Consider the following 16,562-nt stretch of genomic DNA (forward strand, 5'->3'; position numbering starts at 1 on the left):
TCCTCTTTCTTACTCGTAGAGCTTATAATAGCATTTGCTAGAATCCACCACATGTGCACAGAAACAACCAATCAGAGCCGAGGTGTCTCTAACGCAGCTGTCAATCATGTTAATCGCTGCACATGAACTGCAGTCAAACTGTCAAACTAAATAGCTCTGATCAAATACAAATCAAGATTCTGTTACTGCCTTGACTATTTCTTGCTTCAAATGTTTTTAGATACATATTTTAGTGTACTGTAGCTGTAAAATAAGAACGTTTTTTTTTTTACAGACTATCGGTCTCGTGTGGATGCACGTTTCAGGAACTATAACTAAAAAAAGTACATTTTTTTTAAAGTTACCAACTACAGCTTTAAACTCCCTTTGGTGAAATAAATCCACTCGGCCCACCTTGAATGCAGTGCAGTCCCGACTGTATGCATCATCCTCATGGAAATCTGTGTGTAAAATTTCCATAGATACCTGTTGTTGAGACATTAAAGAGACATACATAAACATTCACACTTAAACAATTAGTGCAAAAAGTCTCTCCAAACCAGATATGTTGTGTTTATGATAAATAAAAGTGAATTTTAAGAATTTACTGTGTAGTACAATTATAAATATGTTAGCTGATGAGAGAATATTTCTTGAAGAAGTCTCACACCAAAAATTATATCTTAAAATTATTTGCCATTTGTCCTCTCACAATGCATTTGGGCTGAGTTTATTTATACTCACAGGCTGGCCATCACTCCACTGCCAAGAGCGATCGGTTGGGTTTCTCCTGTTCAGGCCGACCCAAAAGTGCCGGCTATCACTGCAACAACAATACCAGAGAAAACCATTATCATTAACAGCACTTTTTCTTTTCTTTCAAAGTAAAAGATGTGAGATGGGAAAACATTTTTTAACGGTTGAGAAATTTTAAAAGGGATTTTGGCATTTTATTCTTCACTACAACAGTTTAAAATTGATTTCCTAAACAAGTGTGAAATGTGATTCAAGAGATGGCATGTGTTCATTTTAATGTTCAAGTAAAGTAATGAATGTTTATGTGAACAATAAAAGGAGGTCAGACTGACATGTTTTGCGTTCATCTCTGTTAGGTGATTAGTGGTGCCGTGCCCTCCCCACACTATTTTGCATTCAGTGTGTATAAAGTTTGTTCATGTCAGAATGCCTCAAAATAAACCATGACAAATACATTCATGCTAATAACGCTTCAAAAAAGGAATACATGCAGGACTGTGTGCACATGTGTGTACCTGATGCTCTCTCTCACAATACTGTGCAGGGCCCTCATCTCACCGCTGTTTGTGAAGCTGGGCAGGTTGGCTCCCAGCTCCTGACAAAACCTCTCAGCTTCCTCCCAGGTGCGTTTCCTGCTCAGCCTCTCCTCATGAAACACCTGACGAGGTAAAATAACAATTTACAACAGCTACTAAAACAGTGCCGGCAAAGTAACAGACTGTATTGTAAAGAACGCCAATTCAGCGTTTAGATCATGTGATTTAGAATCAAGTGACAATTTGTGGGTTAAGAAAGAAATGGAAAAAACATGAGATAGATGATTGTTTTCATTGGTCCAATGCAGAAACAGCTTTAGTAATAGATATATGTTTTTGACAATACTACTTTTTGACAATAATAAACTGCATGACTTATCTGTTCCTCACCATTAGGTCTTGGAATGATGTTAAAACATTTTTCAAAACTGATATATTAGTGCCAGAAATATTGTTTTCCTCATTCTATGCATTCATCTTACTTGTCAAGGCCTGCTGCATACATTACCCACAAGGCAACTCAAGTGTGTGTCTAATCAAAAATGCATTACAAGCTGTGCCAGTGGTATAAAATGGTATATACTCACTGTCTCCTAATTCACCTCACACACATAGTTTGACTGGATTTTTGAATGTAAGATGTATGATATTATGTAGATGTGTTTTAAGTGTGAGTGAATGGCAACAGAGATGGGGTGTCAGAGTGGCATGTGGTTGCTTATTGTATCTTTCCTTTTTAATCTCTAACGGATGTTGACCCTATGTTTTTATGTGTTTTATTTGTTTTTATGTTATGCTGTTGACATTTGGCTTGTAAGAGCCAAATGTGTGATTTAACTGACTAGACAGTAACTGTTACTAACAATTTATACATTGGGTGTCGCTGCGCTGGTAAGAAAGGTCAGTGTTGCCTTCAGGTGTTTTTCATGAAGGGAAAAAGGTTTTTGACTGCTGTGGTGCATAAGACATATTTGTTCATCCTGAAAGTTGTGTGTTCAGTATTTTGATGGAAACAAAGAAATGTGCATTTATTCACATATACGCATGATGGTATGAATAAATATGATGATAGTCCTGCAAACCGGAGCCAACAGGTCTTTTTCTCATCGCAACAAAAATCACAACAAAAGGAAGGGTGTGTCATCGAGCTGAAGCAAGTGCGTCTGACAGGTCAAACTGGGTTAAATATCCCAGTGCCTTTAAGTAATAGACTTAGCTCATACACTTGTGAATGCAAGACAAATTTCTAAGTAAATGGACAACAAAGTATTATCTGATCATCTTTGCCGCACAACTAATGGTAGAAAAAGTCTGTGTGACCAGTGGTGTTTAAAGACACAGTCTCTCTCTTACACACACACACACACACACCTTGTAGCAGTATTTGATGTTTGGTCTGGACACCCATCCATCAGGACAGGTTGCGTTGGGGTTCGGCTCTGGTTCTGGGGATGGGGGTGGACTGAGGTCTTTTCTACAAATGGTGCCGGCCTTAAAAACGGTACAGTTCTTCGCCTCCCACTTGCCCAGGGGTTTTGCGATGGAAATGGCTGCACAGCGTCCAGCCGGATCTGAAATATGCACATAGATGACACAGTTAACAATACTGTGTGAAGTAATATGATGGATGTGGTTATTTCCTGACCATTTAAATGACAAATATTTTAACATTGTTGAAGTTGTTGTTTAATATGTTGGTTTCACTTCTGGATCAGGGTTCCCTTTAAATTGCAACTATCATGCTTTACCATATTTTGTTTCTTCTATATAGTGTTACGATCATGGATGTTTGGATGACAAAAAGTGCTGCTATTCCTATTTACAGTCACTCCCCAGCTGCAATGTCAGTGTAGAGAGGCTGAGATATGGAAGGCCAGAAAACGCTGAGTGATGAGAGCAGAGTGTGCTCTGAGACTCTGCTTTGCACTGTTGTAATTTTTAATATGACAGACACATTTTTGTACTATAATCATTAACCATGAGTCACTTATGACAAGACTCATCCTCCAGTCTTGTGCATCAGGTACTAAGTACAGCAAAAGTGGCTTTACTAACCTGGTTCAAACCAGCCCCAGTTGGTGTATGTAACAACACTCGAGGAACCATCCTGGCTCAACCACTGGTACTCCCCCGTGTTCTTAATGTCCTGCAGACCTATCCAGAAATACTGAGGATCTTTGCCTATCTGCTCCCTCAGCAGACGGCTGATAAAGGCCTGCTCAAACCTGGAAAGGGTGGCCAAATATGAGAATGCTGGAAAGTACGTATGTGGGCAGCAGCTGATTAGTGTCGGTGTGTATGTTTGATCACGTTGAGCACACTCCTACCTGTTTCTTATCGTGACATTGCAGCGGTCTTTGAAGGATACTAGTTCGGTGTTTACTTGATAACACGAGTTGCCATGTCTCCTCCAACCCTGAGGGATAGACAACAGGAACACTTGACCTGTATTCAGTTTACAAGAAAGACTCTTTCGTATAAAGTCCTAGTTCTCATACAAATCCAGTCTTCTGATGGGACTACTGAGAACAGTCAGATCAGTATGATTGTGTGTTTTTGTGCGAAACACTGCAGGCTTCTCTTGGAAAACCAGGTCATTCAGACAATACTCACATCTTCAAAGCTACATCCAGGCTGTGTCACTGATTCCTTGACCTCTCCTTTCTTCTGGCACATGAAAGGTAACCTCTCTGTGCAGTTCCCAACCCGCCAACCATGAGACTGCAGAGCACGGACACAGGTTTGATTTTGCAGGCCTCAAATAAACAAACTTGTACAGCAGATTGTAAGAAGATAAAAACTCTTGAGTCACTCAACGCACAAGCCCAACCCGACAAGTCTTGTTACAATGAGTGGGGTGACACACAAAATGCATGCACTCACACCCATATCAGCACACACACACATACACACACACCTCTCCAGAGTAGAAGACACAGGTGGTATCCAGAACGGGCTGGATTGGTTGGTTTTGGTCCCAGTAGGTGAAAGTGACAGGTGTCTCATCAAGCCACTTGAAGACAGTGGGGTTCACGCCGCTACCAATCAAACCGATCCAAACGTCCAACAGTTGGCCATCTGAGAACACACATAAGAACATCAATTTATGGAAATGTTTAAAATCAAGGCAGCGGTCTGGTCAGAGAACATTTTGATTTTTAATTTACCTGCATGGAAGTTCGTGTTGATCATCTCTTTGCTGTCAATGGAGTGGAAGCTGGCCAGATAGCCCTTCCCTGCTCCCTCGATGTGGTTACAGTGCATCTGGGCATCTGTAAAGTTTCCAGGTTTGTCCTTGACTAACTTGTAACACCAGCCACTCCACGGGACCCAACCGTCTGCACACACTGTTTCTTTGTATACAAAAGACTCTGTAGAGAGGGAGCAGCACAGATAGAGGACGTGAGGGGAAAATCACAAATTTGACTCAAAGAGCTTTCTGATCGGTACAACAGGGACAAAAGGAGGGACAGAGGAGGGATCTCACTTCCAGAAAAGAGACAATATGTAGCTGTTATATGTGCATGTGAGAGTAGGTAAAAGATTTGGTCTTGTTGGGTGTACTATATGTAGCTATGGGCTGCTAGCTAAGCATCGAGATCCACAGCCTGTTTTTAACCATGTAAGAATGGCTCTATGGACGGGATTGTTGGTCTGTCAGTCCACCATTTTGGTCCAGACTGAAATATCTTAACAATTATTTGATGGATTGCCAAGAATATAACAGGGTTCCTTCAGCTAAAGGCAAGCTATATCTAAGACTTTTTAAGACATTTTTAAAGCCACAGAATTACATTAACACCAATTTTACAATAACCAAAATTTAAGGAGAAAAAAAAACATGTACTGACATAAATTACTCAAGAATAGGGACTTTCAAGGCGGCCTCTAGCTCAACAGGTGCCAGATGCATTAAAATATTCTAAAAAATAGATATACTATCTTCTTTTGAGATATCACAATACAACATTTGAAAATGATGACTCATTATATTCAACTTTTTATGTCTTAGCATTTTTAAGACTTTTAATTTTTAGATTAATTAATTTAATACCTTTTTAAGACTTTTCAAGGATCCACAGGAACCCTTGGATAAATTAAAATTCTTACAACTTTGTTGATTCCCTGACTTTCAAATCCAACCTCGAGAGCCACCTTTTTAATTCTGCTTTTATTGTTTGATTTATTCACATTTCTTGCTTGTCTGTCTTACTTTTGCTGATTGTGATTTTATTTATTCTGTATGGTTTTAGTGAATTTAATTGACATTGTTTTTGTTTTTGTTGAGCGTTATTCAGTTTTGTGAAAAGCGCTCCATAAATAAAATGTATTATTATCATTATTGCTGCAAAATTTAGTACAGACATTCATGTCTAACTCGGGATGATTTATAATATCTTTGGTGACCACCTCAGTTTTCATCACACCCCATCAACAAATCTTATTTGTCAAGTACTTTCTTTTGTGACCAAATACCTGAAGACTAATGACATCAGCTGTAGGTGAGATCGTGAACATAGTTACAGCAGCCTTAACATCAGCATGAGTACAGCCTGACTGAGCCTCTGGCATGGCTGTAGACCAGAGTTTCTCAGCTTGCTTTACCTGGGGGCCACTTTTGCATGACAGGAGGCTACGGGCCAGTTAATAACCAAACAATAAAATTTATCAGATGTAACAAATAAACCAGGCTAATCCAGTTGCAGCAGAACCACATGGTTAAGGTACACAGGGGCATTTCGAGGATTTAAGGACATTAAGGGCAAAGCTCAGATCCTCTCCTTGTACTTTTTTTTGAATAAACAAGCTCTATTTTTAAGCTTTTTGTGCACTCTGACACCTTATTTATATTCAAAGTATCAAAAAAGTCCACGTGTGACTTAATTAAATTTCACTGTGAATTCAAAAAGGTCACCAGGCCACCCTGCACCCTGTCATGGGCCAGATTTAGCCCACAGGCAATAAGTTGAGTATCACCGATTTAGACTCTTAATCTTGTTTCGGTATGATTCAGAGGAAATATATAAGTGCAGAAAGTGATGGCAGCTGCAAACCTACCTGTTGGTGCTGTGGCTGAGGCATTGACGGTCTTCTTGCAAATGTAGGGCAGCCGTTTGTTGCACGATGCAGATTCATAGTTTTGTTTAGAGTTCAGGACTCCGCAGTCTGACTCAATAAGCAGAGAGGTGGATGGCATTCCTGTCAAACACATTTCCACACACAATACATCAAAATAAAATCGCAAACTGACAGTGACAGCAGAGCAAAGGAGTGACCTTTACCTCTGGATATCTCTCTAGGTTCAGCACATCAACTGTGTTTCGCACAGAGAGGGGAAATAAAGAAATGTTTCATGTTGTAATAACAGTTCAACACAATGCTGCTGGTAGCAACATTGATCTGTTGTAAATTATAGCAACAACAAAGAGCTCATATCAACAGAAGGCCAGATGCCTGCAGTAGCCTTGACGTTCAAACAGCAGAGTTAAGTTGAACAACATCTTCCCTTTAAGAAGAAAAAAAAAACAGCAAACATATTACAATAGCTACAAGGCTTTATAAAGCCCTCCATTCAGTACTATTAATGAGTTATTCAGCGACAGCAACAATCCCAATGCCACACTGTGTCCAAAAACCAAGCACAATGAGCTTCTTTACAACACTGGCCTCATTGTTTCTCTGACTGACACCAAGTCTCAGTTTATAGAAGGCGAGCGACAACAGCAGATCACAACAGGATGCAGGGTTTTGGTGTGGTAGGAAGAGCAGGTATTTCCAGACCCAAATCAGGTTAAAAAAAACTAACTGAGTTTAACCACTGACTGTTTTAACATTTTTATATAAACGTGCTTACAGAATTACTCTCAGAAATAGGACAAACATTAGAAAGTAACACTAGACAAATCAAAATATATAACCATCATCACCTGTTTCCCAGCGCAGGACAGAGAGAGGGGAACCATCAGACCACTGCCAGCCATGAGACGTGTCTAACTGGTTAAGGCCATTCCACATCCGCTCCGGCATTCTGTCAAGGCCCTCCAATACTGCACAATGCGACATTCACAGCACACAGGACAAATAATGGATAGATTTAAACAAAGGAGTTAGATTATAAGATTATATGAAACATCTGGATGATTTGGAGCTGTGAAAACAACACAATAAAACAGATGGATACACAATAAATTGACTTGGTAGGAAAGAGAGGAGAAGAGTGGAAGAAATGAACAACAGTCGAGCCCTAACTGAAACATAAAACTGATATCATTTGGTTCAGGAAGGATGGACAGCCTGATAAAGGGAACTGGTGCTGCTCCAGTCACACCTTGATGTAGTTTTCAACTTCCTCAAATTAGTAAGTACACTGGTGTTACAAGGAAAGGAAGCAGTTGCAGGTGCTGTTTACATGGTTTTAATATTTCTACAGAAGCGCGTGCAGCCCAAAAAACTGAGAGAGGGCATTTAGGACTGAAATCCTTGAGTCTACAAGACTTTTTAGTTAACTTTTAAAAATGTTTCTGATGTTTGAATTGACAGTTTTCAGCTTAGTGTGACGAATAAGGCTCAAAGACGAAGAAACAGAGAAAAGTCGTCTGTCTTCATTCATTCTCACTTGCAGCATTGTAAGTAGTCAGAAGCAGCCTTGTGTTGCAAATTTACAGTAATTACTGACAAACCCCGCAGCATCCGTTTCTATGTAGACTTGAAGCGTGCAGATGATCTGCAACACTTGTTGTAGGCCAGATCTTGGTGTTAATGAGGTCATACTTCCACTCACACAAACAGATGTTTCTCACTCATCTAGCCTCACTTGTTTTCTTATCTTTAACTTGCATGCAAAGAACAGCAAGCAGTAACAATACAATAATAAAGCAACAAAAAAAATGAAGAAAACAACACCTTCAGAGGGCCAAAGAAGTAAAGCAGTATATAAAGTCATTAAATGGAGCTATTAAATGGAGATGCGGTTCTACTGTCTTTCTGCTCTGTTTCTTTTTTTTACTGTCTTTATTGAGTTTTCAAAATATACAAAATCAACAGACGTAGAAAGACCCCATTAATTTCCCCTACCCATTGCCAACCCCCTCCCCACCCCCCTGATCCTACCCTGACAGGCTACTACTGTCAAAAATAACAAAGCAGTAACAGCAATACAAACACACAAAATTAACCATACAATGCACAACAGAATAAATGCATATAAGGAGGAAAAAAATCTATGAATTTGTATAAATTCACAAAAGAAAAAAAGGGCAGAAAGAAATAAAGAAAAAAAAGGAAAAGGAAAAAAAAAACAACCGAAACATTATGCCTGCTGCTCCACACACCCATTTACGCTTTTATACATATTTCCCTATGACTCATCCCAACAGTTGTAAAGTAGGACATAGGTGGGGACCACGTATTACCAAATTCAGCCTTCTTTCCCTTCAAAGTCAATCTAATCTTTTCAAACTTTAGATGGAAAATGACATCCCTCAGCCACCTGGCATGAGCAGGGGGGGTGGGATTTTTCCAGTTGAGCAAAATGAGACGGCGGGCTAGCAAACAGGTAAAGGCAATCACATTTTAGAAGTTCCCCGACCAGGCAGTAACCCACTAACATCTTGTAAGCTTCACTCAAAGATTTAAAAATTGAATCCCAAAAAGAACGTAAACTTGGGCATGACCAATACATATGAATTAATGTAGCTGGCACAGATTTACATCTGTCACACGTTGCATCCAAATTTGGGTAAATTTTAACCAATTTTGCCTTGGAAAGGTGAGTAGGATGTACGATTTTAAACTGCATGAGCCCGAATCTGCTACAGCTGGAGATGGAGTGTATGTGCTTGAGAATCGAGTCCCAGGTGTCATTCAAAAGCAGAAGGTCTAAATCCTGCTCCCATTGTATTTATCTCAGAGATGACTTCATAAATCTGGGAGATTATGCCTTTCTTATTTACGTCAAAAGACAGCAAACTGTCTACTGGGGCAGTTGGGGGCATATTGGGAAAGGAGTGGTACTGTTTCTTAACAAAGTCCCTCAATTGTAAGTACTGAAAGAAATGGGCACATGGTAATTTATATTTTGTCACTAATTGTTCAAATGATGCGAACACTCCATCCACATAAAGATCCTTAATAAACCGTAACCCATTCCCATGCCAGGTGCGAAATGCCATGTCCATCGTAGCTGGTGTGACAAGGTAGTTGGACATAATGGGCGCCATTATTGAAGGACTTTGCAAGCCAAAATGCTTCCTGAATTGCAAGCAGGTATTAAGTGTTGAGCATGAAACAGGATTGCTGAATTAACTGCCTGCTGAAACTTGTAAAGCAGAAGAGGCCAAAGAGTGGGCGGGAAGACTGTGACTCAATGACAACCCATTCGGGCACATTGTCATCCAAGTGGCCTTCGGCCCAAAAGATGATTTTTTGGGTGTTACTTGCCCAGTAATAATGTAAAAGGCTGGGCATGACTGATCCTCCCACCCCTCTATGTCTCTCCAGAAAGCTTTCTGCTCTGTTTCTTGAAATAGTTTGTTACTTAAACAGTTGGGCAGGGGTCGCCCTCAAAATAAAGGTTTTTCCTTTAAAGCACTCAAACAGTACACATGTTGTTTCTAGGCTTTGAGAAGCACACGCAAGGTGATATGTTTAGATATTTATTTAAGATTTATTTTTAGTCATTATTTCTCCTTTAAAATCACCAATCAAGCATATCATCTTTAAAAGTGCTGGAGTTTTCTAACTTAATTATTTTTGCAATTTTTATCACTACACATATTATGAATGTGTGCATTGGGAAGCTTTCCCCTCATTTTAGAGCATTTGAGATCGTGCTGAATCAACACTTCCATCATGAAGCTGACAACTTTGATTACCTTGAGATTTTTGTCAGGTTATAAGCAGAGGAAACAGATGAAAAAAAAGTTGAAAAAGAAGTAATAAATAGGAAATCAGCCTTACAGGTTTTGGAGTTGAGATCTTCGGGCCCAGTCACACTCAGCAGATCAGCTCCCTGACTACGACATGAATCCAGAGCCTCCTGCCAGGTCACCGCGGCACTGGAAACAAACTCATAGCAGGAGCCCCCTTCCGGCCCAGCAAACAGAGTCTGGCATCCCTCCTCTGCAAGGTCAAAGAGGCAGTGTCAGTGTGAGCGAGAGAATCTCAGCATGTCATTTAATTTTGTTAATGTAATTTAACGTAATTGATTACAGAGAAAAATAGATTTGTGCCAGTGAAAATGGCTTGCACACATCAGCTTCTGACAGACATTGTAAGGCCATTAATGTCAAAAATCCAGCCGTACAATGGAAACGTCAACATTTAAAAAATCAGCTGAATATTATCATGAAGCTTGTGAGAATATAACACAACATGCCAGGTGTTAGACAGTGTCCCTTCTTTCTGTCCTGGGCGTAGTCCGATGTTGTGGCACACCAGGACAGTCCAGGAAAATCTGCATCTGGGAGGCACCCATGATGCCAGCTGCCGTTGAATTTGAAGGGGAACTCACAGGGAGAGCCGGCTGCGTTCCCATCAGTGGTGTGGACGACTGTGGAGAGAGAAGAGGGGAGCAAAGAGCAAAGATCAGGAAAAGACACAAAAACATGTCAGGACAGGGATTTGTTGAAAGTAAAATTTGGTGTCTTGTTGCGTACAAAGATCTACTTTCTCTTTTCTCAAAACACACCAACACACACACCTAACAGATAATGTCTCTGAAATGAGACCACAATGAACTAAGGTGAGAGGAAAATCTGTCTACCTCACCTTAAATTTACATCAGACATGCTGGTAGGGCTGAGCAGTATATCAATATTATATTGATTATGTGATATAACACTGAATATGGTCTTAGATTTTGAATATCATAGCATCATAAGTGTTCTCTTTTCCTGGTTTTAAAGGCTGCATTACAGTAAAGTAATGTAATTTGCTGAACTTACCATTATATCAAAGCTGTTCTATTATTTGCCTTTACCCACTTAGTCATTATATCCACATTACTGATGATTATTTATCAAAAATCTCATGGTGAAAATATTTTGTAAAAGCACCAATAGTCAACCCCACAATATTGTTGCAATGCTGATATCAACATTTCTTTATAACTGATTTTCTGCATGTCAGTCAGCCTTATATGCAAGTATATAAACCAATGACTATGGACAAAGGAGAAAAATCACTCTATAACTGAGAGGTAATAAGTGAGAACAGCGAGAGATTAAAATCATCTTAGTGCTGAAAGTCTAATAATAGAAGATGTGAAAATCAAGTGATAGTCTATATCTTCTTTGTTTGTGTATTTTTATATTTATATTTTTGTTTTATAGAAAGCATAAACCATCCACACGTATATTCTGGGCCCTTTGGATACACATCTAAAAGAAGTGTTAAATTTCAAATTTTAATTCCTGCTTCATGTGAGGGTTTTTTTGGACAGTGATGGATACAGAGATCATCCCATATATTTCAGCAAAAATACCCTTTGAAATGACAAATTCTTTGGATGATAAAAATGTATTATTTGCAGAAAAATCACCTTTTCTTAATGCCACTGTGGCTCTTATTAATGCCAATCAACAAAAAAATAAGCACTTTTATCAAACTTAGTACATACTTCCACAATTATTGGATAATGTGCAGTTTCAAACCCTAAAATTATTTACACTTAAACCTTCTTTGTCTACTTTTATGGACACTTTTAAATGTAATATGCGGAAAACACAAGTTTATTGTAAATTTCTAACATTTCTTCATATTGTCCAATGTGTTGGTTCTGCTAATGCAGAAAACAATACTAATAAAACAAAAGTGAAACTTTTGTCGTTGCACTGTGCCACACAGACTCTGTGCATGTACACCATTATAAAGCACACCCAAAGGAAAGCCCCAAAAAGTCTCAGGACATAATTTAAAAACCGATACTCAGGTTCGAGAGGAAGTGCTACTCTACTAACCTGGAATTTGACACAACATGTTGTTTCTCAGCATAAATGAGTAATAAATGATGGGAATGACGATAACTAACCAGTCAGGTTCTGTTTTAAAAGTACAAGAACCAGTTTTGTCATGTAAGACAAAAGCCAGCGGAGGCAACACCTCTAATACAAGGGTGTAACGTATCACAAAGTTCAACTGAGTAAAATGGGCTCTTCCTAAAGTGTTATACTCAACACAAACTGAACACAACTTTCATTTTCCCCAGAGCTCCAAAATGGACAGCACAAAGCACCTGTTTTTTTGCAGATCTACAAGCATTTTCTCTCTCAGATAAAAACAAAGAAAATCACACTCACCGCGATACGGCCTCTTGCAGATGCTGTCCTGGGATCCCCCTCTAACCCAAGTGTCATTAGAGTCCCGTTTAGTGACGACTTTGCCATCACTGACCGCCAGGCCCATCTGATAAATAGTGAAAACAGCCCCATCCAGGCATTGCCAAAACAACAGGTTGTTGGCGCCACAGTCGATCAGGGATAACGTCTTAGTGCGGACGTCTAATGCCAAGCAGAGAGACATGTCCACATGGAAGAGCCTGTGACCTGAACCCCACTTCCACAACTGGGACTTGCTGTTTGGGTCACAGGAGGCGAGAGTCAAGTCTGCCGAAGCCGCTGCAGCCAGGCACTGTCTGGTGCTCCCGTGCTGGATGGTGAAAGCATCCTCGTCTGTGGTGATGGGACAGACACAGAAAACAGTTAAAAAATGATCAACTTCAGCGTAAAATCTGCTTTGAGCCTTTTGTTACCGTACCATCAAGATATGAAGTTGGCTCTGCAATGAAATTCCAGTCTTAAATTATTACTGGGCTCATGTGATCTTTTGAGAAAACATAAATGTACTAACAATAGCTACAATTTAGAGCAGTCAGATCATTTCCTCTGAACTTTTTTGTAGTACATTTTGGAGGTTTTAGCTGCAAGAGGAAACAGTATATATGTATATATATATATATATATATATATATATATATATATATATATAAGAAAGCCATCACAGAAATGGATGGCGATAAACCTTGAAATATAATATATCTTAAGGCTAAGACTTGAACAAAATGTAAAACACTGGGAAAATTATTTCCTTTTTGTGCTTTTATTGCTTGTTGTTTTTGGTCTTTTTGTTTGTATTACTTTATATTGGCATTTTGTGTCCTGCATCTTGCATCATTTTTCAGCTCATTTCAATTTGATCCTAACTCTAAACTAGTTTTTTGTCACTTGTGTTCAAGTAAGATCGTTTGGCTTTCTGTTGTTGCATTGCCTCTTATTTCTGCTTGTAGATCTACTTTATTATTATCATTATTATTACTATTTACAGTAATTATGCACAGTATTTATATATTAAAAAACCCTCACACTTGATGGGTGTTTTATAAAGCTGATTTCAAAATTAGTTTGGACTCATTTTATTTCAATTTTACTACTTTTAGGCCAACATATAAGATAAAAATAAAGATATCCATGGCAGTGTGCAATAGTCTTTTCCCGTTTGGGAAGACATTTTTACAGAAGATATCAAATTATCTGCACAAACTATCCAGAGAGAGTGTACAGGAAATACATACACAGCAAAACAGGAGGGAAACAAATAACCTGTTTGCACACTTAAAGTCTGACCACACACACGCTCTAAAACAGTAAAAAAAAATCATATCACAGCTTCGGAGTGTAGTATTGGAGACAGTCAGGTTTCATCAAACTCTGGTAGCTCAGCCTTCATAATGAGAAAGCTGAAGAGATGCACACATGACTAACACGGAGATACTGGGGGAGGGAGGGATGAGTATGCAATTTGTTTGACCTGTCAGATTATGGTGCGACATCAAACTCACAAAGGGGATGGGAGCAAAGTCAAACTACTAACTTGCCTAGTTAAAATAAGAGCTGTTTTTTTTTTGTGCATTTGCCCTCAGTTATTGTAGTCCCGCAGGTTTGGAGCTATTGTCCGCGAACTAATGTCGCGCTTCTGTTGACGAAGTTAAACTGAATGGCCGAAACAGCTTCGTCATAGCTGAAAATAGAAAGCAGTGACACAGAAATGAAAGTTAGGTGTCCGAGCTTGAGGTAGCTACTTACCGAAACCTTTAGCCAGTGAGCAAGTCCCCAAGAAAACAGTTGTGTCCAACACAGTCAACAAACAAAGACAAAGTGTCGCTGTGGGTATTTTCAGCATGGTTACGGCTCCGTCTTTTTGCTGGAGTCATAAAGAATTTGTCCTCTCGGAGCGGTGAACTGTGAATGTAAGCCGACCGATAACTTAACTCCAAACCGAAAGTGAACAGATAACTAACTAACCCAGTTGTCCCAACTGTCAGCTGTGTGTCCAGAGTCCCGCTCCGACGGTCCGTCAAGCCCGCACGAGCCCGAGTGAGGGAAGAGACTTCCGGTTTAACATGCAAAATAAAAACCAACTGCTCATCAGGAATTATGTGGAGGCAAATCAGAAGTATTAAAATGATGAGTTTAGGTCTTGTAAGTTATTGTATGTGATAATAATAAAAAAAAAGTTTATTTTTAGATGAACCATGACCTAATAAGTCATGATTTTTTAAAATAATAATATTACTCACAATGTTTTTTTCATTAAATTATATTGTAAAATAAAATAATATGAAATAAAATATTCTGTAAAGTAATAAAAAAAAAAAACATGCTAGTGTTATGTCAATATTGACTCTACAGTAATAAAGGCTTCTAAAACAACGCTATATTCATAGAAATATTAGTACTAATTCAAAAAAATAAGAATTTTCATTGGGAATGATATGAAAGCTCACCAGAAGTATAAAAATGATGTTAAGTTGTCATAAATTGTTGTACATTATAAAAAAAAAAATCAGATCAACCATGACCTGCCAAGTTAAATATACAAAACTGCAACTAACAAAACTATTACTACTACTACAACTACTACTAGCCTACTACTACTACTCATAATAATAGCAATGATGATGATGATGATAATAATAACTTTGCCATGAAAAATATTGTAAAATAAAACAAAATTAAATAAACTATGTAAAAAATAAATAAAAGCATACACAGAGAGAGAGAGAGATGGAGAGCATGAATTGTGAATTAAAATTTGATTGTGAAATCTGAATTTTGCCTTAATATCTCACGACTTTGACTTGCATATGAGCATTTTGACTTAAGCTATCTCATAATTCGAACCTATTTAGTCTCTTTGGACGGTCTGTGTGAGCAGAAAATGTGATGTGGGCCCAACTAACCCTTTAACTTTGAAGGCGAAATGACTCTTCTTCCGTCTTTGCCTTTTCATTTCCCTGCTCTTTGCGCTCGAGCCCTCCCTTCACATTCCCAGAAAGCCCGGATATTTTCTCCGGTTACCGCTTCACGCCCACTCCGTTTGTTTCCGTCAACTGAAACGCACGCGCGTCGTGGTTTCAGCTGCAGTGGAGGAAAGGTGCAGCAGGGCGTTATTGATTTATCTTGAACGTAAAGTGGCACCCTAATGCTGGCAGATGTCATGAATTATTAATGTTATTAAATCCTGATGTCTATTACTGTTAGAAAAACGGCTAATGGTTGCATTTTGTCCTTTTGTGTTTCCTATCTTAGGATCTGCCAAACGCTGAGACCTTTATTTAGGCAATCTAGCGGTTTGGAGTGTATCGTATTTAGATCAATGTTATATTTGTACACAAAGGCCTACAAACTCAGCATTGTTTCCAAAGTGACAACAGGCCTATTTCTTGTGTTACCTTGACAACGATGTTAGTCACTGGTTCATTATTTAAATAACTGATTACCAAGAATAATATTCAAGGAATAAAGATAAACTCTCAATAAAAATAGATGCATAAACTAAACTTTGCTTATTAGAAACCAAAGACCAAAAGCTCCGCGGACTGCCTGCCAAGTTTCATTTACCCACTAAAACTGAACATCCAACACCTGCTTTGTCTTTCCCAGTCTGTCTGGCTGTTATTCACATAAATGTGTTTTTATTGTCAGTGATAATGAAACACTACAACAAAAAAAAAAACCTATAGAATTTTAAAAATAATTATTTTAAGGATCATGCATGGATTACTGAACGGGCCCAGGGGCCCAAAGTGTCAGGGGGACCCCTGACATGCAAAATGTGTACCAACCAGGGGCTACTGAAAATGTCCACTAACAGGATAAAACAAACAAAAAGGGACACTAAATGGCTGCAAAGAGACAAAAACAACCACAAGGTGCCACACAAATGACTACAAGACACAAAACTACCTCGAGGACACCCAAACTACTACAAACAGACACAAAGTAACCACAATGA

The 16,562-nt window shown here is 38.8% G+C and overlaps 1 protein-coding gene across 1 annotated transcript in view; it reads right to left on the reverse strand.

Annotated features, from left to right (window-relative positions):
• The window catches only part of ly75 (lymphocyte antigen 75), a 34,187-nt gene extending 19,553 nt beyond the window's left edge, over positions 1 to 14,634 (reverse strand). Inside the window, exons 1-15 of the mRNA XM_042487577.2 lie at positions 14,351 to 14,634; positions 12,569 to 12,940; positions 10,648 to 10,821; positions 10,230 to 10,391; positions 7,199 to 7,318; positions 6,330 to 6,470; positions 4,439 to 4,642; positions 4,189 to 4,349; positions 3,885 to 3,992; positions 3,599 to 3,687; positions 3,327 to 3,496; positions 2,643 to 2,842; positions 1,251 to 1,393; positions 724 to 802; positions 394 to 465 (exon numbers count right to left, since the gene is read on the reverse strand). Coding sequence (XP_042343511.2) covers positions 394 to 465; positions 724 to 802; positions 1,251 to 1,393; positions 2,643 to 2,842; positions 3,327 to 3,496; positions 3,599 to 3,687; positions 3,885 to 3,992; positions 4,189 to 4,349; positions 4,439 to 4,642; positions 6,330 to 6,470; positions 7,199 to 7,318; positions 10,230 to 10,391; positions 10,648 to 10,821; positions 12,569 to 12,940; positions 14,351 to 14,447 — 2,292 coding nt within the window. The 5' untranslated portion in view covers positions 14,448 to 14,634. The remainder of the gene's footprint in view (positions 1 to 393; positions 466 to 723; positions 803 to 1,250; positions 1,394 to 2,642; positions 2,843 to 3,326; positions 3,497 to 3,598; positions 3,688 to 3,884; positions 3,993 to 4,188; positions 4,350 to 4,438; positions 4,643 to 6,329; positions 6,471 to 7,198; positions 7,319 to 10,229; positions 10,392 to 10,647; positions 10,822 to 12,568; positions 12,941 to 14,350) is intronic.
• Between the last annotated feature and the right edge of the window lie 1,928 nt (positions 14,635 to 16,562).

The sequence above is a fragment of the Plectropomus leopardus genome, chromosome 1, assembly GCF_026936395.1.
Source record: "Plectropomus leopardus strain MGB_pleo_1.0 chromosome 1, ASM2693639v1, whole genome shotgun sequence".
NCBI classification, from domain to species: Eukaryota; Metazoa; Chordata; class Actinopteri; order Perciformes; family Serranidae; genus Plectropomus; species Plectropomus leopardus.